Source organism: Phoca vitulina, unplaced genomic scaffold (genome assembly GCF_004348235.1).
Source record: "Phoca vitulina isolate PV1807 unplaced genomic scaffold, GSC_HSeal_1.0 scaffold2, whole genome shotgun sequence".
Classification (NCBI taxonomy): domain Eukaryota; kingdom Metazoa; phylum Chordata; class Mammalia; order Carnivora; family Phocidae; genus Phoca; species Phoca vitulina.
This window is the reverse complement of record NW_022589705.1, coordinates 32,164,437-32,189,088: the sequence shown is the minus strand read 5'-3', so window position 1 is coordinate 32,189,088 and position 24,652 is coordinate 32,164,437. Positions and strand designations below refer to the sequence as shown.

Below are 24,652 nucleotides of genomic sequence, written 5' to 3'. Positions count from 1 at the left end.
TTTTCATTTGGGTATTGAGTAGTTTTTAAAATTGCTTCTTATATTATTATGAGTCACTTGAATACTTTGTTTAAAAATGTTAGTAATAAGTAAGGGAAAAAAAAAGAAATAAGTAAATCTCTCTCTCTCTCTCCTTCTCCCCCTCCCCCTCTTTCTTTCTCCCTGTCTCTTCTATTTACAGCAGATTTTCCTCCTGTCCCAGCTTATCCGTCACTCAATGACTGTTCAAAGACTATGAACCATCAACAGTCAGTACTCTGGTTTACATTTTAGATGGATGATTCAAACAGTGCACAGGTAAACAGGGAAGGGGAGGCAAGATGCTCACTTTATTCTTGAGCAAATCAACTAGATCAGATCTCACTGACTTCCTTCAAAGATTAAGAAAAAAATAGCACAGGACCCATGCAACAGTAAAAATAAAAGAAATCTGGAAAAGCAGAGGAAATAAGTAGAAAAAATTAAATCCCTGAAAATCACACTGAAAGCACCAAGGAGTAGAATTTAAACTGAAGAAAATTGGGACATGGAGGGCAAGCTATTGAAAAAAAAATCACGTAGAATTTAGTGGAAAATGACACAGAATGAAAGTGATGAGGGGGAAGATGAAAGAGGCAGAAAACAAATAAGAGAAAACTGACAGGAATGACTGCAATCTTTGAAGCTGTGAATGAATACATGGAACCAAAAAAATTTACATAATAGAAGAATTTTCTGAAATAAAAAGGATCTTAAAATTACATTTTGAAAGGGCTCACCACATTCCAAGAAAATTTAATAAAAGCTTTTATCTGGAACTTCAAGGACTGTAAAAAAAAAAAAAAAATCCTATGGTCACAAAGGCTGAAGGAAAAATGTCATCCTCAAAAATGAAGAAATCAGACAATATTAGATACCAGAAGAAAATGGAAGAGTGGTTAATGAATATTAAAGGAAAAAAATTTTCTATACCTGGTCTAACCTTTCATATGTAATGGTAAGAAAAAGAAATTCTCAAATACATAAGAGCTCAAGAACATAACATTTATGAACTTCTGAAGAATCTGTCAGGGAAAAAAAAAAACCAAGACAATGAACAGATGAGTAACAATAATGAATTCACAAATGAGAAAGTCATGAGGTAGAAAATGTTTGGTGATGAGCTTTGAATCTCTTTGTACATAAAATTATATTTAAGTAACTAGGATTCTAAGTCATAAAATGAAATATAATTGCTATAATGCTTAAAAGAAAAATTACATAATATAAAGATAATATTTTGATGATAATAGGGACAAGAATCATATTTGCTCTCCAAACTAACATAAAGGGGGAGGGCAGGGAGAAGAAAATAGTCGAAGTAGATTAAGTTCATCATCTTTCGCCATCATTTCATTTTAAGGTAAACTGAGAAATATAAATGTAAACATATTATTTAATACACTTTACAACTTCCAAATTGCTACAGTGTGGTCGGTGACCTTCTAAAGTGGCTCCCAATGCTCTCCAACTCCTGGTATCATGCCTTTATGTGTAGGCTAGACATAATGACTTGTCTCTAACAAAGAGAATGTGGCAAACTGATGGATTTCACTTCTGAAGTTGAGCTTTTAAAGACTGTGATTTCTGTCTTGCTTACACCCTTTCTCCGCCTCTTCTCCCACACTTGCTTTGATTAAGCCAGCTGCCATGTTGTGAGTTGCTCTATGGAGAGGCCCACATGACAGGAAACTGAGGCTCTCTAGGGCCCATGAGGAACTAAATCCTGTCAACAACCATGTAGGGAAGCTTGAAAGTGGATCCTCCCCAACTGGAGCCCTCAGCTGAGAATGGTGTCCAGTACAACACCTGTGAAAACCGAACAGTAAAAATCCCTGAAGCAGAGGACTCAGCTAAGCCATGCCAGGATTCCTGACACACTGAAAGTACAAGGTAAACGTGTGTGCTGCTTTAAGCTGCTATGGTTGGGGGTAGTTTGTTACACAGCAAAAGATAACTAATACACAGAGGAAGATAAAAACAAAAACAAAACAAAATTAAAAAAAGGAAACAGAGCATAAAGCAGAAGAGAAAACAAAGAAACAATAAGCATTCAAAAAATAAACAGACATAACAGATCAAGTTAAACGTATCTAATTAAAGTAATTTCAAGTAGGATAGAATAAACCGTTTTTTTTTTGTTTTGTTTTGTTTTTTGAGATCCAAGTATCATGTTTATTACTGGTAAAGAGGTCGTTGTTGAAGAACATAGCTGGCTTCTGCTCAGTGAGTGGGCTTCTACAACTCCCCTCAGCTCCACTTTCTCTCCATTCATAGAAGCCTGCCTCATTAAAATCACAGGGCTGCCTTCTCAAGAAGACCTTTGCTGTCTCCTTTCAGACTACAACCCTCCCATCTCCTTTCAGACTACAACCCTCCCATCTATGTTCATGCCATTTGCTCATTTTTTTACAAGATTGCCTATTTCCTTATTAGAATAAACCGTTTTTAAAAAACGATTAAATGGGACAAAGAGAGACACTTTATAATGGCAAAGGATATACAACTCACAATGAAGTTATTATTGCTAGTATGAATCTTCATATATCAAATAATAGAGCATTAAAACACATAAAGGAAAATAAAAATATAAGAAATAAAGAAATAAAAAAATAAATAAAAGAAATGTTAGGAGACTTCTCCCAAAATCTCCTTCCCGCAAGGCTCCAAACATGCCCTAATCTGTCTCCATGTTCCAGCCCTCTGAAATTCTTCCACTGAGTCCTCTGGAATTTGTGATTCCTCTCCCACATCAGTTTTCATTGTTACCACTCTGGTTCAAGCCATTATTATTTCTTGCCTGGGTTACCGCAATAGCGCCTTGCCTATTCAGCTTCTGCCATTGCTCTCTATGATCTCTTCTAGATAGAGCAGCCAGGATAACCCTTCCAAAATATGCCTGACCATGTCACTCCTCTGCTCTAAACTCTCTGGCAGCTGCCCATTTCACTCAGCGTGTAAGCCGAAGTCCCTACAACACCCTACAAGCCCTACATCGCCTGTCCCAACCCAGTGGTCACCCTCAGTCCTCCTCTCTCCAGTCCAGCCACACTGACATCCTGGCTGTTTCTTGAAAACTCCAGCCACACACTCACCTTGTGGCCTATGCCTGTTTTCTCTCTCTGGAATGTTCTTCTCTCAGAAATCCACACGGTAATTGCCTTACCAACTCCAAATCTTTTCTTGAATGTCACCTTCTCAATAAAATTTATCCTGATCACTATATTTAACCTTTCAACCTACACTCTCCTGTCTTCCCAATCTCCTTTATCCTACTTTATTTTTTCAAAACACTTTCTAATATGCCATAGAATTTACTTATTTAGTTTATGTTTATTATTTATTGTCTGCCTCTTCCCACATTCACGTTAGAGTATAAGCTCCATAAGGGCAGAAACTTCTCCTGTTTCATTTATTTATGTAGCTCAAGTATCTAGAAAGGTGCCTAGTACATAATGGGCACTCAAAAGATATTTGTTGACTGACTGAATACATGATTCTCAGCCTTGTCAAACCTAATGCCTCTTTTCATAACAAATACGGGGCAATCCGCTCTTTAACATTGTGAAAGGAAAGTCGTAAACTACCTACACATACAATTTTTTTAAAAATTCAAAATGATGCCTTAACTGTAATATAAAGGAAAAAGTAAATGTGTGATTCATTACGGAACTGCTCAGGCATCCCTAAACTAAAAGACACAATGAAGCAATCAGATGCTTGATTCACCTGTAGAATCACCGTGAAATGGACAGCCATAAAATGAACTGTATTGGCGATTCAAATTCCAAACACTGTATTGCCATTCAATGTACTGCATTCCAGGAAAAGTCAATACATCTTAAAACTGTGTGAAAAACACTTTATGTTTATATATAAAAGAGATTCTAGGCTCGAGTAAATATAAATAGGTTTTTCATCTATGTGAATGGACAGTAGAATAGTCGTCACACAGAATGTAGGAAATTCTTTGCTATGCAGTACTAGCCTGGGCACTGCAAGATATCTAGCATCTTTTGGCTCCACCAACTACATTCCAGTAGTTCTCCCCAGTCCCTGGGACAAGGAAAATCACTCTGGTAAATTTCCAAAACAACTCCTGGAGGTAGATCCATCCCAACAGACTGGTTCTGTAAATCCAGCAGGATGCTTTTCTATTGTCATTGGCTACCTCTCTATAGCATTTGACCTGTTAATGAGCTCCTCTTCACTTCTCCTTCCTTCCTTGACTTCCGAGTCACGGCCCTCCTGCAGCTTTCCCAATTTCACTTCCGCAGTTCCTGCCAGGTGTCACTGACTCTTTACCTCCCCTTGCCCATCTCCGCTGCCCTTCCTTAAAAAAAAAAAAAAAAAAGATTTATTTATTTGAGAGAAAGAGAGAGCAGGGGGAGGGGCAGAGTGAAAGGGAGAGAGAATCTCAAGCAGACTCCCTGCTGAGGGCGGAGTGCCAGGCAGGGCTTACCTCACAACCCTGAGATCATGACCTGAGCCAAAAGCAAGAGTCGATGCCTAACCGACTAAGCCACCCAGATGCCCCTGCCCTTCCTTTTTCCACTCCACATGATCTTCCACTCCCTCTCCTAAGGAATTGACTCTCAAAGTTCTGTTTCTACACAGGATACCCAAATTCACACTTCCAACTGACACTCTGTCAGAAAGCCTGAAGTTATACATGTCCAAAATCAAACTAGTCATCTTCCTCTAAAACCTATTATTCCATCCGTCGTACCTATCATCCACTTAGGCAATCTAGAAATGACAATCATCTTTGTTCCCTAGTCCTCACTGCCACATCCAGTTGACTGCACTGCTCTCTGTCGATTTTGCCTTGGAAGTGTCTCATACCTGTTTCCTTTCTTTTACTGTAGTTCAAGCTCTCATTACCTGTGACTTAGAATACTGTCACAGCCTCCTAACGAGTACTTCTACTCCAATTTATCTTTTGATATTTCCACAAAAGGAGGTAATAATAGTATTTATTAGTATTTATAAATAATATTTATATTTAGTATAGTGGTGATCGAGTGCTCATTATATGCCAGCCACTATACTAAATGCTTCCCATCTCTTTTTTTTTTTTTTAAAGATTTTATTTATTTATTTATTTGACAGAGAGAGACATAGAGAGGGAACACAAGCAAGGCGAGTGGGAGAGGGAGAAGCAGGCTTCCCCTGGAGCAGGGAGCCCGATGCGGGGCTCAATCCCAGGACCCTGGGATCATGACCTGAGCCGAAGGCAGACGCTTAACGACTGAGCCACCCAGGCACCCCCCCATCTCTTTTAATCTGCACAACCACATCATAAAGTAGGAGTTATTATTATTGAAATTTTAAAGATAGGAAAAAGAGGTTTGGGGAAGTTAAATAACTTACCCAAGGTCATAGAGCTAGCTCCAAAGTGACACCAGGATCCCAGCTCTATCTGGCTTCTAAAATCCCGGTTGTTTTGTCTTTGTTTTTGTTTTTTTGTTTTTTTTTTTTGATACAACTTTTTCATATTGCCTCTAGTCTCATCACAACCTTCTATTCAGTCTCTACATTTTTCCCACCTGCCATTTCCTTCCTTATCCATCTGCCACTTTTCCATATTGCTTCTAGACTGATCACAACCTTCCATTCTGTCTCTATCCTTCCCAGTCCATTCTTCCAATCCACAGGTTCTTTGGTTTTACTTATCTCCTTACTTTGTAAGGATTTATTCATCAGCTATTTCAAGAGAGTCCTTCACAGCAGGTTCCTCTTCTTTCACTGCGTCCACCACATCTGCCCTCCTTCTCCCCCACTCTCTTCCCAGCTGCTGAGAGCAGGGTTAGAAAAGGGAATGAATAAAGCAGATACAAAAAACTCCCTGCATCTTAAGTTTTTCTCTGCCTAACTCAGTGTTGTTTTATGGTTCCAACGTAATGAACGAAATAAAAGGTGTTCTGTAAACTGTAGAGTGCTCTACAAATGTAAAGTGCTATATATTCACCCTACCTTTCCATGCCCCGGGCTTCAACTGAGTTACTCTGTGAACGACGGCAAAGGTGTTCCAAGTAGAGAACGCCACGTTTGCGTTCGGAGTTAAGGAAGAGTAAGGCCCCAAGTAATATGAATTTGGCTCGGGAAATGTCTACTTTGTCGTTATTGCCCAAACCCAGCTTAAAACTTCATCAGGACGTGAGCGAGTAAGACAGGGCGATAATGGTATTGGCCTGAAACCCCCCAATTTAAAACTCTCTCTCGGAATGTTCCCCTCCCCCCAGCTCCCTGGAGGTTTTAAGTTCTTGCAAATGTCTTCCCCGACTTTCACAGGGCCCCCGCCCTGTGCGCTCCCTTCCTGACCTCTCCGCTTCCTGGTGGCCCCAGCCCTCGGACCCCCGCCCCGCCCGCCGGCGGAGGACTACAAGTCCCGGCGTGCCGCGCGCCCGCCCGGCCGGCTGCACCAGGGCTGGGCGCGTGGCGGCCGCCGAGCTCTGCGCGGGGGAAAGCCTCCCGGCGCCGGCCGTGCGGGGAGGTAAGTGATACGCTCGTGCTGCGAGGGCACTGGGAACGCGGCCACCCTCTCCCCTCTCCAGGATGAAAGGAAACGAAGAAAACCACAATAAAAACCGCCCTGCCCTCCCTCGTCGCTGCTGTGTGTCCGGTGCTCCTGCAGCTTGTTGCACCCGCGAGCGTGGAATCTGTCACTCTGGAGTGGAACTGGGGGCAGAAGCGTGCCTGGCTCCGCGGAGAGCTGCGGCCCGCCGGGGCTGCGGGGCAGAGCTCGCAGGATGGGACCGGGTGGTGGCACGGCTCGGCTGGGCGCCCAGCGAGCGCCACACCCCCACACTCCCTTTCCACAGACGGGCTCCCCGGGAAGCCCCCAAACTCAAAGACGAACGGTTTCTTCTTGAAAGTCTTAGTCAGAAACTTTCCCCTCTTGTCGCCAGTGCCACCAGCGAGTCGTTTGTCTATCGGACGGCGCCGCTCTGCCAAGAGGCTTCCTGGCGTCCCCTCTCCTGCCCTCAGTCTTGTCCCACCGCTCGCTCTCCAGGCCGCTCCTCCCTCTCCCCCGAGACGCCCTTAGGGACGCGGTGAGCTTGGCCCTGCCCTCCGGCGACTTGTCGAGATTTCTTCTGCAGCCACGTGGACCCAGGTCTGCACTCTGCGATGTGGGCTGGACACTCCTGCGGGCCGATTCCTTGACGGGAGGCAGGGCGAGTGGTTCCTTTGGGACAGCGCTGGGTCCCGGGGTGGGGGCTGGGGTGGGGGGAATGAGTGCTGATCAATAAAAGAAGCCCGATCGGAGGCACCGGTTTCCCACCCTTGCTGACTCATCTCCCCTCTTGAGCCCATTCCCAAGTGTGCCTGAAAGTTCTGCTTCAGAATCCCAACACGAGGATCTTCCAAGTTATTCTAACACATTCCATAATATCCTGGATCAGAAGATCTTGTTTGTCTGCCTCTCTCTCACCCTACACTTAACACACTACACACACGCGCCCATAAAAACACACTCTGCACACTACACACTCTACACACGCCACAAACAGAGCATACACATTACACACAGCATGCACATTACATTCATCACATAAACATACATACACACACTTCGTTTATGCTACAAGGCTACATACACATACCATATACAACATACATGCATACACATTATTTTTATTAGCAGAGGGTTAAATCAGTTTGTTGGAGAGAGTGAGGAGGAAGTGGGTGAGTACTAGTATATATACTTATACCCACAAATGTCAATTTATTCCACAGTTAGAAACTAGATAAGTGAAACCTGCTGTTGTTAGAATTCAGAATGCTTTCTTGACTCCTTTTTGTTTTTCTTCCATAAAATGGGATTGATTTCCTACATCACCTTCTGAAACCCTTACCATTATCTAACAAGCAAACTTTTGATCACAGCAGGGGAGAGAGAAGATGTCCTCTATGCGTAGGAAGAAAATCTTGGAGAAACTTCACAGAAACCTTCCTACTGTAGGGGTGTCTAAGGAAAAGTCAGGTGTAACTACATTTTCTTTGCCTCTCCTTCCAAGATTCAGAGCTGAACTGATTTTGTTCTGAGCAATGGCATGACAGTGCTGTTGAGACACCTTTCCCAAACCCCCCTTTTCCCCCCAGGACTCACAGCCCAACCCATTTGAATTTAGTTGGAGCACATTTCAGGAATTTCAGATCAAGTCCCAAAACATTATGAAATCTGTTGGTGAAAGGGCTCTCTATCTCCAGAAGAGTTCATCATTTTCATCAATGGTGATAAGACTCACCTGTTTGACCAGACTCAAAAAATGGTCCTCAAAAATAAATTAACACTTAGAATTTGTCCCCAAATTATTGTTGTTGTTGTTATTATTATTTTTAGAATTTGTCCCTAAATTATTGTTTGCTTTTTCAAAGGAGCAATGGTGAAGTTGGGCAGAGAGAGCATTTGAAATCTTTATCAATGATGATCTTTCATGAAGTTGAACATTTCTAATATTCTTGGAATGAATAAGGGAAAGAAATTTTGACTTTGAAATTCAGGTTGCAAATTTAGATTATAGTTTCTGATCTTCTTCTAGGGCCCTTAAAAATTACTAAAGAAAAGGGAGACCTGCTGCTTTCTCCTCAATTCTTCCTGAACCCTACACAGTCATATAGCAAAGGTGATTTTTTTTTTCTAGGATCCTTCTTGGGAACCTGTATTCTCTGCCCTATCTTGAATGGTTTAGTTGACATCTTGACCCTAAAAGTGTCCAAATATTGATTGTTGTTTATTTCGATGACAGCTATGCATGCTCCCTGTGTATCTATGGCATATTTGTGGAATGGGAATGTTTCCCTTCAGCCGTGGTTCCCAGCCAAGCAAGGGAACTGTGAGATTGACCAGGGTAACTTAAAAGATCATGCCTAGTACTCTCTATGCCACCTTCCCATTTCCTGAATGGTAGGAGATACTATGAGTTTGGGGGTTGGCAGAGTATCTTCTTTTTCATATGTAACTAATATAGAACCTGGTGCTCATAGATAGTTAAATTTGTTGAATAATGCTTTGTGTGCAACTGGGATAAACAGTTAAGATTAAAACTCCCAGAACTAATTGTTTTTGTAGAATGAGATTTGTTTCATTTTGAATTTTGGCTGACTTCATCTGGTAGGTTGAATGCCAAAATAAAAGAATGTAGGTGTTCTCAAAAGATCTGGTCATCCACTTTGCATCCTCTGAAATATGTTACTTCCTGCATAATGAAGAAAAGGATTTTCTGCTGGGCAGTGCTTTCCTTATTCTTAAAGAGATTACTTAAAAAAAAAAAAAAAAAGCCAGCCCTGGGAACTTTGTCCATGAGTCTCTGTTAGGAAGAAAGAGTAACACAGGACTGCAGCTTCTGAGTATTCACTGGTTATAGCCAATAGTGCTGGGTTTTTTCTCTTATTTTCTCTTGTTTTTTTCTCCCATGGGGGAGAAAAATAGTTTTCAAAACATGACATTCCTCTTCAGAACAACAGCAAGGATCTATCATGCAGCAACAATGCAGGGGAGGGAGAAAATAAGAGGCTATTGAAACCGCTTGTTTTTCTTTACAAGACAGGTGCAGGGAGAATTCTGCGGTTCTTGGACTCCTGATTCATTCACTTCCACTAATTGTGCTGAAGGTAGTTAGCAAAAGTGAACAGGCACACTGTAGCTTTAAAAAGTCAGCCATGAACCAGAAGGCAGTTGGTGCAGCTTGTGTGTGATTCCTAACGTCATGTTGGCTGAGAGCCAGCCTGGTTTTATTTCACTGTGTCAAATTGTACCTCCTTATTGAATTCCTTTGCCAGCCTACTTTGTGAAAGAAAACATTGGGGTTTCTTTGGCTGTTCTTGATAAGCCTATAAAAAATGACATGTTTTAGTTGCTTCTAGGTAGGTTTTCTTTTTACTCTTCCACAAAAAAGAAAATAATAATAATAATAATAATAAGACAATGTAGTATGGTGTTACAGAGTATCATTGTGAGTGTTTTGTTTTTTTCTGAGATGCTTAGAAAATGGTGAATGTGTAACAGTTTCCAACTGAAGTGAAATCATTCTTTTGGCATGGAGCTGCAGCACTATCTTCTGTCTACTCTGTAACGGTGTGTGAATGTATGTTAATATCTATATGTATATTAAATGTTGGATTTCTCTATGAATGATCTAAGTGGTTTAGCAACTGGAAGTTTGTGTGTGTGTGTGTGTGCGTGCGCGTGTGTGTATGTATGTGTGTGTATCAGGAGTGAAGATTATCCCACACTTAACAGTATTATTTGTTAATCATCTACTTCTCGAACAGTGATAAAATCTTGTGACTATACTAAATGATGCACTTGTCATGTCAGAGTAATCTCTAGAGAAAGAGTGCCGAAGTATAAAGTAATCTGAGAGGAAATGTATTTAATTTATGGCTTCGGCTGTAGAACAAGCACATTTCAGAACTAGTTTTTTTAAAGCAGTTTTGTTCATAGCTTTTTCATCTTGCTAATTGCATATTAATTGTGGAGGGTTTTAATTTTTTTTACTGTCCTCATCCTACTAAACAAAAAGACAAAGTGATGGATGCTACTATATCTCCTTGGATGTTTTGGTGATTTTTACCTAAATCTAATGAGCTGCCTCCCCTCTCTTACACACACACACACACACACACACACACCCCAGCACCACCTTTCTGTGCTAAGGGCTATCTGACATTTTTGTGAGCTTCCAGCTTTACCACAGCATGGCCATCTCACAGACAGGCTTTAAGGCTTTCGTTGAGAATATGTGAGGTGGGGGAATACTTGCTGACAAAAGCTTTCAGTGCTCTTTTGCATTGCAATGAAAAAATAGAGGGTTTGTGAGTGGACCAAAAAAAAAAAAAAAATGCAATTAAAAAAAAAGAAAAAGAAATCATAGCCCGTGGTCTGAAGGCAGGAAAAGGGGGATTGTTTTTCTCGACTTTGACTCATTTATGAGTTGCAGTGTCTTAAGTGAGAGCTTGGCACCCAGGGGAAGCTGTGCCAGTTCACACAGCACTTGTTTTGAACGAGGATTCAATTTCATTTGCAAATGCTTATTGTCAAGGCAGGGAGTGCCAGTACAGATGAAAGCACCCCAATCCATCTCCTCCAGTTCTTTAGGTTTAATCACATCTCTCCAATCGCCGAGGGAACTGGAGGTTTAAACAAACATACGTGAACTGGTGTGAAGCTCTAAAAGGGACCATTATGGGGTTTCCGATTCAGAATATATATTCTTCTCTCACTTTCTAAGAATTAAACACAAGCTTTTCTCCCTTATTGATTAGTTGCTGAAGTAAAGGAACCCTGCAGCCTTCCCATGCTATCTGTTGACATGGAAAACAAGGAAAATGGCTCTGTCGGTGTAAAAAAGTAAGTGAAACTGGCTTGTGAGTTCTGCTTCTGCAAACAACAGAGGGACTTGGTTTCTATTTTTATACTTCTTGCTTATCTACTACAATACACTGTTTAGGGGTGATTTTGCATCTCCCCCAACCCCAGTTGCCTTTTTCTTTATTCCATTTCTAAGACAGAGATGACTCAGGCATCAAACTGTGCATAAAGGGTTAGGGTGTCAGGCTTTGGAACAGGGACGGTGGAGGATCTCAGCCCCGCATTCTGTATATTGAAACAAAACACTGAGCAAACAGACTCTGCCTTCCAAGTCCATAGGCTACAAGGGTGGGGGCAGAACAGAGAATTCCAGTCCTTTTAAATAAAACCACCTCTATCAAAACTGAGACCTGTAGTAAAGGGAAGAAAAAAGCTTTAGTTAGAATACGAAGTTGAACAACTCTGTCCTACTAATTTTATGAACTGATCCTTGAATGTGAAACATTTCAGTACATAACATAGTGTTCTGTTTTCATGTCTGTTCTCACATTTGAAACTTTGTTGTGAGTTATATGCTTGATTTTTTTTAAAAGGAATATTTAGTTGCATTATGTAGCATATTCTGAAACATGCTACATATTTCAGGGTAACTCATAAGGTATCTGTGAGTATATGAAAAATATGTATATCCCTATTTAGATGTTATTTTGAAGCTATAACTACTTTGACTACCAGGAGAAAGTAAGTTCCAAGAGAGTGTTATCTTCCATTTTTCCATGTCATTTAGTTTAAAACTGCCCTCAATTTGAGCTTTGGAGAAAACTAATTAAACATAATCCATAGAAGTTATGATATCTAAATGAGGAAACAGTGTGCTACATGTTTGTGAGTAGAGGGTATATTTTGTTTCACAGAAAAGTTACATTACGATAAACTTAATAAAACTGCTTTTAAAGATTCTCCTGTAATGTATATATATCAGTGCCATCCTGGCATGCTTATCCCGTTCTTGAAGTTTAGGGTAGGTGAATGTAGGAGAAATAAAAGAAACAGATGCACTTCCCCCCCGTATGAGTTAGATCAGTGCTTTCCAGGAAGTAGTACTTTGAACAGTGATGGATATGTTCTTCACTTGCGCTATCCAAAATGGTAGCCACTGGCTGTTTAAAATTTGAAATGTGACTAGTGTAAACTGATTAATTGAACTTTTAATTTTAAGCAATTTTAAAAGTTAACAGCTTTGTTGAAATATAATTGACATATAATAAACTGCATGTGTTTAAAGTATAAAATTTGTAAGTTTTGATATTTGTACACACCCGTGGAACCATTACCACAATTAAGATAACCCCCCAAATTTCCTCATAACCCTTTATAATCTCTCCCTCCTGTCCTTCCCTGCCACCATATCCCCAGGCAACCACTGATATGCTATCTGTCACTATAGAGTAGTTTACTTTTTCTACAATTTTATATAAATGGAATTATTAAGAATGTACTCTTTTGAGGGAAGTGGGGGGGTGTGGTTTATTTTACCCAGCATAATTAATTTAGGATTCACCCATGTTATAGTGTCTATCAATAGTTCATTACTTTTTATTACTGAGTAATATTTCATTGTGTGGATATACAATGGTTTGTTCACTGTTTATCCATCCACTTGCTGATAGACATTTGGGTTGTTTCCATTTTTTAGGTATTACAAATAAAGCTGCTTTTACCATTTGTGTACAGGTCTATGTGTGGACATATGCTTTCATTTTTCTTGGATATATAGGAATGGAATGGCTGGGCTATCTGGAAGGTGTATATTTAACTTTTAAGAAACTTACAAACTATTTTCTCAACTGGTTGTCATTTTACATTCCCACCAGCAATGTGTAAACATTCCAGTTGTTCTATATCCTCATGAACTCGGTATGATCAGTCTTTTTCATATTTGATATTATATTAGCTATAGTTTGCATTTTCATTTCCCTGATGACTAAAGATGTTGAGCATCTTTTCATGTGCTTATTTGCCATCCATACATCTTTCTTAAGTAAAATATGGTCCAAATCTCTTGCCCATCTTTTCCTTGGGCTAGTTATTTATATATTATTTTGTAGACAATTTTCATATATTCTGGATACAAGTCCCTTATATACATGATCTGAAAATATTTTCTAGTAGTATGTGACTTTTCTTTTCATTCTCTCTACAGTGTCTCTCAAAATGTAGGAATTTTTAATTTCAATGATCTCTAGTTTATTAATTTTTATTTTATGAATAATGTTTATCTTTTTTTTTTTAAGATTTATTTGTTTATACAAGAGCGTGCACAGCAGGGTGGGGGAGGGGCAGAAGGAGAAGGAGAGAGAATCTTAAGCCGGCTCCATGCCCACAATCGCCCAACATGGGGCTTGATCTCATGACCCTGAGATCATGACCTGAGCCAAAATCAAGAGTCAGATGCTTAACCAACTAAGCCACCCAGGCGCACCACGAATAGCGCTTTTATTGTCATGTCTAAGAAATATTTGCCTAACTTAAGGTCACAAAGATTTACATTTTCTTAGATTTGGGACTGTGATTTTTGAGTTAATTTTTGTGTATGCTGTGAGATAAGAATTAAATTAGTTTCTGTTGTTGGCGGGGGGGGGGGGGGGGGGGGGGGGGGGGTTGCCTATGAATATCCAGTTGTTCCAGCACCATTTGTTGAAATGTTCCTGCAACTTTGTTGAAAAATAATTGATTATGTATGTGTGGATCTATCTGGACTTTTTTATTCCATTCATAATTTTGTATGTATTTATGTGAATATGACATAGTTTTTATAACTATAGCTGTATAGCAAATCTTGAAATCAAGTAGGGTTATCTATTTAACTTTGTTCTTTTTCAGACTTGTTTTGTCTCTCCTAGGTTCTTTGCATTTCCAAATGATTTTTAGAATCAGTTTGTCAATTTCTACAAAAAAACACCTGCTGGTGCTTTGATGGCATTGTGCTGAATTATAGATCAACTTAGGGAGAATTGATCTCTTAACAATATTGTGTCTTCCAACCCATTAACACAGTATTTTTCTCCATTTACTTAGGTCTTCTTTAATTTTTCTCAGTGATATTTTGTAGTTTTCCATCTGTAGATCCTGCACATCTTTTCAGATAGATCCCTACATAAGTCTATAATTTCATGCTATTATAAATTGTATTGCTTTTTAAATTTTAATATCCAATTGTTTGTTGATAGTATATAGAAATACAATTGATTTTTGCATATTTACCTCATATTCTACAAATTTGATAAACTCATTTATTCTAGTAGCTTTTTGGTAGATTTCATTAGATATTTAACATAGATAATCATGGGGGCGCCTGGGTGGCTCAGTTGGTTAAGCATCTTCCTTTGGCTCAGGTAATCTTCTTAGGCTCCTGGGATGGTCCCCCGCATCAAGTTCCCTGCTCAGCAGAGAGCCTGCTTATCCCTCTCCTTCTGCCACTACCCCTGCTTGTGCTCTCCTGTTCTCTCTCTGTCAAATAAATAAATAAATAAATAAAATCTTTTTAAAAAAACCATAAATGTGTCTTGTGAGTAAAGACAATCTTACTTTGTCCTTCCCAGTATGAATATATTTTACTTCTTTTACCAGCCTTATTGCACAGAATAAGACCTCCACTAACAAGTTGCATAGAAATGGTGAGGTTAGGCAAACTAGTTTTGTTTCTGTAAGGGAAAACATTTAATCTTTTTCCTATCTTTGGTTTTCTATATATAATGTGTCTCTTTTTTGTCTGCTTTTTTTTATTGTTATGTTAATCCCCATACATTACATCATTAGTTTTAGATGTAGTGTTCCATGATTCATTGTTTGTGCATAACACCCAGTGCTCCATGCAGAACGTGCCCTCCTCAATACCTATCACCAGGCTAACCCATCCTCCCACCCCCCTCCCCTCTAGAACCCGCAGTTTGTTTTTCAGAGTCCATCGTCTCTCATGGTTCGTCTACCCCTCCAATTTCCCCCCCTTCATTCTTCCCCTCCTGCTACATACTTCTTCTTCTTTTTTTTTCTTTCTTAACATATATTGCATTATTTGTTTCAGAGGTACAGATCTGAGATTCAACAGTCTTGCACAATTCACAGTGCTTACCAGAGTACATACCCTCCCCAGTGTCCATCACCCAGTCACCCCATCCCTCCCACCCCACCCCCCACTCCTGCAACCCTCAGTTTCCTGAGATTAAGAATTCCTCATATCAGTGAGGTCATATGATACATGTCTTTCTCTGTTTGACTTATTTCACTCAGCATAATACCCTCCAGTTCCATCCACGTCATTGCAAATGGCAAGATCTCATTCCTTTTGATGGCTGCATAATATTCCATTGTATATATATACCACATCTTCTTTATCCATTTATCTGCCAATGGTCATCTGGGCTCTTTCCACAGTTTGCCTATTGTGGACATTGCTGCTATAAACATCGGGGTGCACGTAGCCTTTCGGATCCCTACTTTTGGACCTTTCGGGTAAATACCCAGTAGTGCAATTGCTGGATCATATGGTAGCTCTATTTTCAACTTTTTGAGGAACCTCCACACTGTTTTCCAGAGTGGCTGCACCAGCTTGCATTCCCACCAACAGTGTAGGAGGGTTCCCCTTTCTCCACATCCCCGCCAACATCTGTCATTTCCTGACTTGTTAATTTTAGCCATTCTGACTGGTGTGAGGTGGTATCTCATTGAGGTTTTGATTTGGATTTCCCTGATGCCGAGCGATATTGAGCACTTTTTCATGTGTCTATTGGCCATTTGGATGTCTTCTTTGGAAAAATGTCTGTTCATGTCTTCTGCCCATTTCTTGATTGGATTCTTTGTTCTTTGGGTGTTGAGTTTGATCAGTTCTTTATAGATTTTGGATACTAGCCCTTTATCTGATATGTCATTTGCAAATCTCTTCTCCCATTCTGTCGGTTGTCTTTTGGTTTTGTTGACTGTTTCCTTTGCTTTGCAAAAGCTTTTTATCTTGATGAAGTCCCAATAGTTCATTTTTGCCCTTGCTTCCCTTGCCTTTGGCGATGTTTCTAGGAAGAAGTTGCTGTGGCTGAGGTCGAAGAGGTTGCTGCCTGTGTTCTCCTTTAGGATTTTGATGGACTCCTGTCTCACATTGAGGTCTTTCAACCATTTGGAGTCTATTTTTGTGTGTGGTGTAAGGAAATGGTCCAGTTTCATTCTTCTGCATGTGGCTGTCCAATTTTCCCAACACCATTTGTTGAAGAGACTGTCTTTTTTCCATTGGACATTCTTTCCTGCTTTGTCAAAGATTAGTTGACCATAGAGTTGAGGGTCCATTTCTGGGCTCTCTATTCTGTTCCACTGATCTATGTGCCTGTTTTTGTGCCAGTACCATACTGTCTTGATGATGACAGCTTTGTAATAGAGCTGGAAGTCTGGAATTGTGATGCTGCCAGCTTTGCTTTTCTTTTTCAACATTCCTCTGGCTATGCGGGGTCTTTTCTGGTTCCATACAAATTTTAGGATTATTTGTTCCATTTCTTTGAAAAAAGTGGATGGTATTTTGATGGGGATTGCACTGAATGTGTAGATTGCTCTAGGTAGCATTGACATCTTCACAATATTTGTTCTTCCAATCCATGAGCATGGAACGTTTTTCCATTTCTTTGTGTCTTCCTCAATTTCTTTCATGAGTATTTTATAGTTTTCTGAGTACAGATCCTTTGCCTCTTTGGTTAGATTTATTCCTAGGTATCTTATGGTTTTGGGTGCAATTGTAAATGGGATCGACTCCTTAATTTCTCTTTCTTCTGTCTTGTTGTTGTTGTATAGGAATGCCACTGATTTCTGTGCATTGATTTTATATCCTGCCACTTTACTGAATTCCTGTATGAGTTCTAGCAGTTTTGGGGTGGAGTCTTTTGGGTTTTCCACATAAAGTATCATATCATCTGCAAAGAGTGAGAGTTTGACTTCTTCTTTGCCGATTTGGATGCCTTTTATTTCTTTTTGTTGTCTGATTGCTGTGGCTAGGACTTTCAATACTATGTTGAATAGCAGTGGTGATAGTGGACATCCCTGCCGCGTTCCTGACCTTAGGGGGAAAGCTCTCAGTTTTTCCCCATTGAGAATGATATTCGCTGTAGGTTTTTCATAGATGGCTTTTATGATATTGAGGTATGTACCCTCTATGCCTATACTCTGAAGAGTTTTGATCAAGAAAGGATGCTGTACTTTGTCAAATGCTTTTTCTGCATCTATTGAGAGGATCATATGATTCTTGTTCTTTCTTTTGTTAATGTATTGTATCACATTGATTGATTTGCAGATGTTGAAGCAACCTTGCAGCCCAGGGATAAATCCCACTTGGTCGTGGTGAATAATCCTTTTAATGTACTGTTGGATCCTATTGGCTAGTATTTTGGTGAGAATTTTTGCATCCATGTTCACCAGGGATATTGGTCTGTAATTCTCCTTTTTGATGGGGTCTTTGTCTGGTTTTGGGATCAAGGTAATGCTGGCCTCATAAAATGAGTTTGGAAGTTTTCCTTCCATTTCTATTTTTTGGAACAGTTTCAGAAGAATAGGTATTAATTCTTGAAATGTTTGGTAGAATTCCCCTGGGAAGCCATCTGGGCCTGGGCTTTTGTGTTTTGGGAGATTTTTGATGACTGCTTCAATTTCCTTAGTGGTTATAGGTCTGTTCAGGTTTTCTATTTCTTCCTGGTTCAGTTTTGGTAGTTGATACCTCTCTAGGAATGCATCCATTTCTTCCAGGTTATCTAATTTGCTGGCATAGAGTTGCTCATAATATGTTCTTATAATTGTTTGTATTTCTTTGGTGTTGGTTGTGATCTCTCCTCTTTCATTCATGATTTTGTTGATTTGGGTCATTTCTCTTTTCTTTTTGATAAGTCTGGCCAGGGGTTTATCAATCTTGTTAATTCTTTCAAAGGACCAGCTCCTTGTTTCGTTGATCTGTTCTACTGTTCTTTTAGTTTCTATTTCATTGATTTCTGCTCTGATCTTTATTATTTCTCTTCTCCTGCTGGGTTTAGGCTTTATTTGCTGTTCTTTCTCCAGCTCCTTTAGGTGTAGGGTTAGGTTGTGTACTTGAGACCTTTCTTGTTTCTTGAGAAAGGCTTGTATTGCTATATACTTTCCTCTTAGGACTGCCTTTGCTGCATCCCAAAGATTTTGAACAGTTGTGTTTTCATTTTCATTGGTTTCCATGAATTTTTTTAATTCTTCTTTAATTTCCTGGTTGACCCATTCATTCTTCAGTAGGATGCTCTTTAGCCTCCATGTATTTGAGTTCTTTCCGACTTTCCTCTTGTGATTGAGTTCTAGTTTCAAAGTATTGTGGTCTGAAAATGGGCAGGGAATGATCCCAATCTTTTGGTACCGGTTGAGACCTGATTTATGACCTAGGATGTGATATATTCTGGAGAATGTTCCATGGGCACTAGAGAAGAATGTGTATTCTGTTGCTTTGGGATGGAATGTTCTGAATATGTCTGTGAAGTCCATTTGGTCCAGTGTGTCATTTAAAGTCTTTATTTCCTTGTTGATCCTTTGCTTAGACGATCTGTCCATTTCAGTGAGGGGGGTGTTAAAGTCCCCCACTATTATTGTATTGTTGTTGATGTGTTTCTTTGCTTTTGTTATTAATTGCCTTATATAATTGGCTGCTCCCATGTTAGGGGCATAGATATTTACAATTGTTAGATCTTTTTGGATAGACCCTTTAAGTAGGATATAGTGTCCTTCCTCATCTCTTATTACAGTCTTTGGTTTAAAATCTAATTTGTCTGATATAAGGATTGCCACCCCAGCTTTCTTTTGGTGTCCATTAGCATGGTAAATTGTTTTCCACCCCCTCACTTTAAATCTGGGGGTGTCTTTGGTTCTAAAATGAGTCTCTTGCAGACAGCATATCAATGGGTCTTGTTTTTTAATCCAATCTGATAGCCTGTGTCTTTTGATTGGGGCATTTAGCCCATTTACATTCAGGGTAACTATTGAAAGATAGGAATTTAGTGCCATTGTATTGCCTGTAAGGTGACTGTTACTGTATATTGTCTGTGTTCCTTTCTGGTCTATGTTGCTTTTAGGCTCTCTCTTTGCTTAGAGGACCCCTTTCAAGATTTCTTGTAGGGCTGGTTTCGTGTTTGCAAATTCCTTTAGTTTTTGTTTGTCCTGGAAGCTTTTTATCTCTCCTTCAATTTTCAATGACAGCCTAGCTGGATATAGTATTCTTGGCTGCATATTTTTCTCATTTAGTGCTCTGAATATATCATGCCAGTCCTTTCTGGCCTGCCAGGTCTCTGTGGATAGGTCTGTTGCCAATCTAATGTTTCTACCATTGTAGGTTACATATCTCTTCTCCCGAGCTGCTTTCAGGATTTTCTCTTTGTCTCTGAGACTCGTAAGTTTTACTATTAGATGTTGGGGTGTTGACCCATTTTTATTGATTTTGAGAGGGGTTCTCTGTGCTTCCTGGATTTTGATGCCTATTTCCTTCCCCAAATTAGGGAAGTTCTCTGCTATAATTTGCTCCATTATACCTTCTGCCCCTCTCTCTCTTTCTTCTTCTTCTGGGATCCCAATTATTCTAATGTTGTTTCGTCTTATGGTATCGCTTCTCTCTCAAATTCTGCCCTCGTGATCCAGTAGTTGTTTATCTCTCTTTTTCTCAGCTTCTTTATTTTCCATCATTTGGTCTTCTATCTCACTGATTCTTTCTTCTGCCTCATTTATCCTAGCAGTTAGTGCCCCCATATTTGATTGCACCTCATTAATAGCCTTTTTGATTTCTACTTGGTTAGATTTTAGTTCTTTTACTTCTCCAGAAAGGGTTTCTCTAATAACTTCCATGTTTTTTTCAAGCCCAGCTAGTATCTTTAAAGTGATGATTCTGAACTCTAGATCTGACATCGTACTAATGTCCGTATTGAGTAGGTCCCTGGCAGTCAGTACTACCTCTTGTTCTTTTTGTTGAGGTGATTTTTTCCGTCTTGTCATTTTGTGCAGAGAAGAATAGATTAATGAGAGAACAAAATGCTAGCAGGGTAACAACGTCCCCAGAAAATATACTCTAAACAAATAAGAAAAGACCTGAAGCAGTGGGAAAAGAAAGGGAAAGAGAGAAAAAAGAAAAAGAAAAAAAAAGAAAAAGAAAAAGATAAAGATAAAAACAAACAAAAACAGAACAAAACAAAACAAAAACAGAATGTGATCAAATATGATCAGGCTGGTATATAGATCAGTGCCACACACTAGATTTTGGGTGTATTTTGGTCTGTTAAAAGAAAGTGCCTCCCAAAATTTTAAAGAAAGAAAAACTTATATATGTCCAAAAATAAGGGTTGATATGATGAAGGGATGGAATATGACTGTAAAGATGGAAATTATAAAAAATTTTATAAAAGGAATTGATAAGTTGTTTGAAAAAAGAAAGAAGAGGATTTAAAAAAAAAAGAAAACAAAAAGGGAGAGAATGTGATCAGGCAGGGGAGTAAAAAAAAACCATACACTAGAGATTTAGGGTATATTTTGATCTGTTAGAAGAAACTATCTCAAAATTTTAAAGACAGAACAACTTATATATATATGCCAAAAATACGGGTAACTACTATGAAGGGATAGAATATGACTCTAAAAATGAACAATAAAAATGTTTTTTAAAAAAGGGATTGATAAGATGTTGGTTGAAAAAGGGAAAAAGAAAAATTCAAAAAAAAAAAAGAAAAAAAGACAGTTAAAAAAAATAATTAACTTTGAAAGACTAAAGAATCATGGTAAAAAAGCCATGAATTCTATGTGCAGTATTCCCCTAGCGCTGGAGTTCTGCCGTTCTCATTGATCGGTAAACTTGGTCTTGGCTGGCTGTTCTCGCTGATCTTCTGGGGGAGGGGCCTGTTGCCGTGGTTCCCAAATGTCTGCCGGAGGCAGAATTGCCCCGCCCTTGCCCGGTCCGGGCTAAGTAATCTGCTCGGGTTTGCTCTCCGGAGCTTTTGTTCCCTGCAAGCTTTCCGTACAGCTTTGGAAGCGGAGAGTGAAAATGGCGGCCTCCCAATCTCTGCCCCGGAGGAGCCGAGCACTCGGGCCCCGCTCCTCAGCGAGCCCCCAGAGAAAAGCCGTCAGTCACTCCCGTCTCCCCGGTCTCCGGCCGCACTCCGTGCTCACCCGGCCTGTGACCGCGCGTTTCTATCTCTGGCACCCGACCCCGGGTGGAGTCTCCAAACCCAGCAGATCCCTGTGGTGCGCTCCCATGCCACTCCTCCCGGGGGAGGAAGGGGAGTCTCCCCGGATCTGCCGCTTGTTGGGTCCCTGCTGGAGGAGCAGTGGCCCGACTGTGCCGTGGATCACGGTTTATGGCAACCCCGAGCTGAGAGGCCGCACCTCGGCTCCATCTCTGCAGCCGGCTTCCCCGCTTCGATACCTGGGAGCTCTGCCGCACTGAGGCACCCCCGGTCTTTCTGTGACCCCGAGGGTCCTGAGACCACACTGTCCCACGAGGGTTCCACCCCCCACTTAGCCACCAGAGTGATGTCCCTCAGCGGAGCAGACTTCTAAAAGTTCCGATTTTGTGCTCCACGGCTCTATCACTTGCCAGAAGCGGCCGACGGAGGCCCCTCCCCCGCCGTCTATCCTCCCGAATATCGCCTCGGATTCACTTCTCCGCACATCCTACCTTCCAGAAAGTGGTCGCTTTTCTGTTCAGGGAGTTGTTGCTATTCTTTTCTTCGATCTCCTGTTGAGTTTGTAGGTGTTCAGAATGGTTTGATCCCTATCCAGCTGAATTCCTGAGAGGAGACGAAATCCAGGTCTCCTACTCCTCCACCATCTTGCTCCGCCCCTCTTTTTGTCTGCTTTTAAGATGTTTTTCTTTATCATTGATTTTAAAGCAATTTTATTATGAGACTTGATATAGTTTTCTTTATCTTTCTTGTGCTTGGAGTTTTGTTTTGTTTTTTGGCTCAATGGACTTAGTTTTCATTTTTTGTTTCCCTCACTCCTCGTTTGGTGACTCCAATTATGTTGTATTTGATCACTTGATATTGTGCCAGAATTCATTAATGCCCTAGGTTTTTTTTCATTCTTTTTTCTCTGTGTTTCATTTTAGATAGTTTCTATTATTTTGCCTTCAAGGTCACTAATCTTTCCTTCTGAAATATATAATCTATTGTTAATCCCACTCAGTGTGTTTTCCATTTCAGACAATGTAGTTTTCATCTATAGAAGTTCAACTTGGGTTTATTTTTATACCTTGATATCTCTATTTAAAATATTCAGTATTTGCTCTTGCTTCTGAACATGTGAAGTAACGTCATTGTAACTGTTTCAGTGTCCCTGTCTACTAATTCTATCATTTCTCAGTCCACTTCAGTTGACTGATTTCTCAGTGAGAATGAGTTGTATTTTTCTACTACTTTTCATACCTGGTAATTTTTGATTGAGTGTCAGATATTGTGAATTTTACCTTGACAGGTGCTGGATATTTTATAGGAATTATAAGTATACCTGATCTCTGTGCTGGATGAAATTAGGTTACTTGGAAACAATTTGATCCTATTACGTCTTGCTTTTAAGTTTTGTTAGGCAAGACTAGGGCTGCATTTAGTCTAAGGGTATTTTTCCCCTCTTACTGAGGCAAGACCCATCTTCATACTCTAGCCAATTCTCATGAATTATGAGGCTTTCCTCTCTGGCAGTTGGAAACAAGCACTTTTCCCATCCCTGCATGATCCCTGAGAATTTTGCTTTCTAAATATTTGGGGTGTTCTTTCCCCAGACTCAGTTTCCTCACATGTATGTGATAATCAGTGCTCTGCTGAGGACTTGAGGGAGGCCTCTGCAGATCTCCAGAGTTTTTGTGCTGCGAACTCTCTCCTCTCTAGTCTTCAGGACTCTAAACTCTTTCTTCAGGCAGTAAGTGAATAGAGCTTATCTTGCTTGTTTTCCATCCCTTGGATGGAAATGTCCAATGTCTTGAGTGCCATTCTTTCATATATTTTTTTCTACTTTTTTAATTATTTAGGCAGAAGGATAAATCTGGGCCTCGTTACTCCATCTTGACCAGAAACAGAAGTTCCAGTTAATTAATACAGCCACAAATGACTAGTGGCTAACCTAACGGACAGTGCAGAGTTAGATTATAATAGAATCTCAAAAGCCACAAAACATAGGCTCTTATGGCTGTTTCTGAGATCTGCCGAAACTGGGGCTTGTTTTGCTTTCATTTTATTTCCAGGCATGGAAAATATAGTTGCTTTACTAGGGAAAGTACTGTCACAAAGGGTCATTTCCAAAGAAGTCTAGGATAATAACTCTTATTCACTGGCCACATACTTCTGATCAGAGCTTTAGTTTTGCAAGGCTACTGTTTATGAAGTCCCTTCATATGTTTAGTACTTTTGTGTGAGACTTGTCAATCCTCACAACCATATTTTGAGGTATTTGTTATTATTCTCATTTTACAGATGAGAAAACTAAAGCTCTGGGAGGTAAAAACCATATTTATTAAAGAGGTATTTTACATGTTTTGTACTAAATTTTCTAAATCCAGTGTGTATTTTGTGCTTTATATCTCAATTTGGATATAAAATTTTCACTGGAAATATTTGATCTGTATTAGATTTCATAAGATTTACAGTTGAAAAAATGGTAGAATCACATACCCAAGTAATTCCAAAGTTAAAAGTTCTAATAAATGAATCAAGTACCAAAAATTATTTTTATATTATATGCCAATACATTGACACAACTGGTTCTTCTTTTTTAGAAGAAGACCCTCCAGTATTGTATACTCTGACAAGTTTCAATTTCAAATTTTATGCCTATTTGACTGGGTCACAAATTAGCTTTTCTTTTTTTTTTTGGAGGTATAAATTTAGTTCATTCACATGTAGTGTGATATCAATGAGAAGATATAATATACTGTGCCATTTCTTGATCTTCATTGAAAATTTGGCAAGCAATCATTTGCTTTAATAAAATCTTGAATTGGAACAATACAGTAGCTCTTTGTAAAATTCTTTAGGACTTATCCAACAAGCATTGGCAAAGAATACACATCATTATACTCCTTGTGTTCTTTTTTTTTTTTTTTTCACAATTCCATTATCTGGCATTGATCCATAGCATTTTAAATATATAATGAATGATTTAACAATGGTATCCATGACATTTCAAGAGTCTGCTTTAAAAAACTGAACATGAATATCATACAGTGGAGTAAAGCAATAAAGGAAACAGTCAGTTGTTTTAGAATTAAATTAAATCCAGATTATTTTAGCTAATGTGGCTGAAATACCA

The 24,652-nt window shown here is 39.6% G+C and overlaps 1 protein-coding gene across 1 annotated transcript in view; it reads left to right on the top strand.

The window, feature by feature from the left end:
* SAMD13 (sterile alpha motif domain containing 13) overlaps positions 1 to 24,652 on the top strand; it is a 65,597-nt gene that overhangs the window by 13,005 nt on the left and 27,940 nt on the right. The window contains exons 2-4 of the mRNA XM_032395918.1: positions 4,887 to 4,981; positions 6,313 to 6,514; positions 11,290 to 11,374. Coding sequence (XP_032251809.1) covers positions 4,887 to 4,981; positions 6,313 to 6,514; positions 11,290 to 11,374 — 382 coding nt within the window. The remainder of the gene's footprint in view (positions 1 to 4,886; positions 4,982 to 6,312; positions 6,515 to 11,289; positions 11,375 to 24,652) is intronic.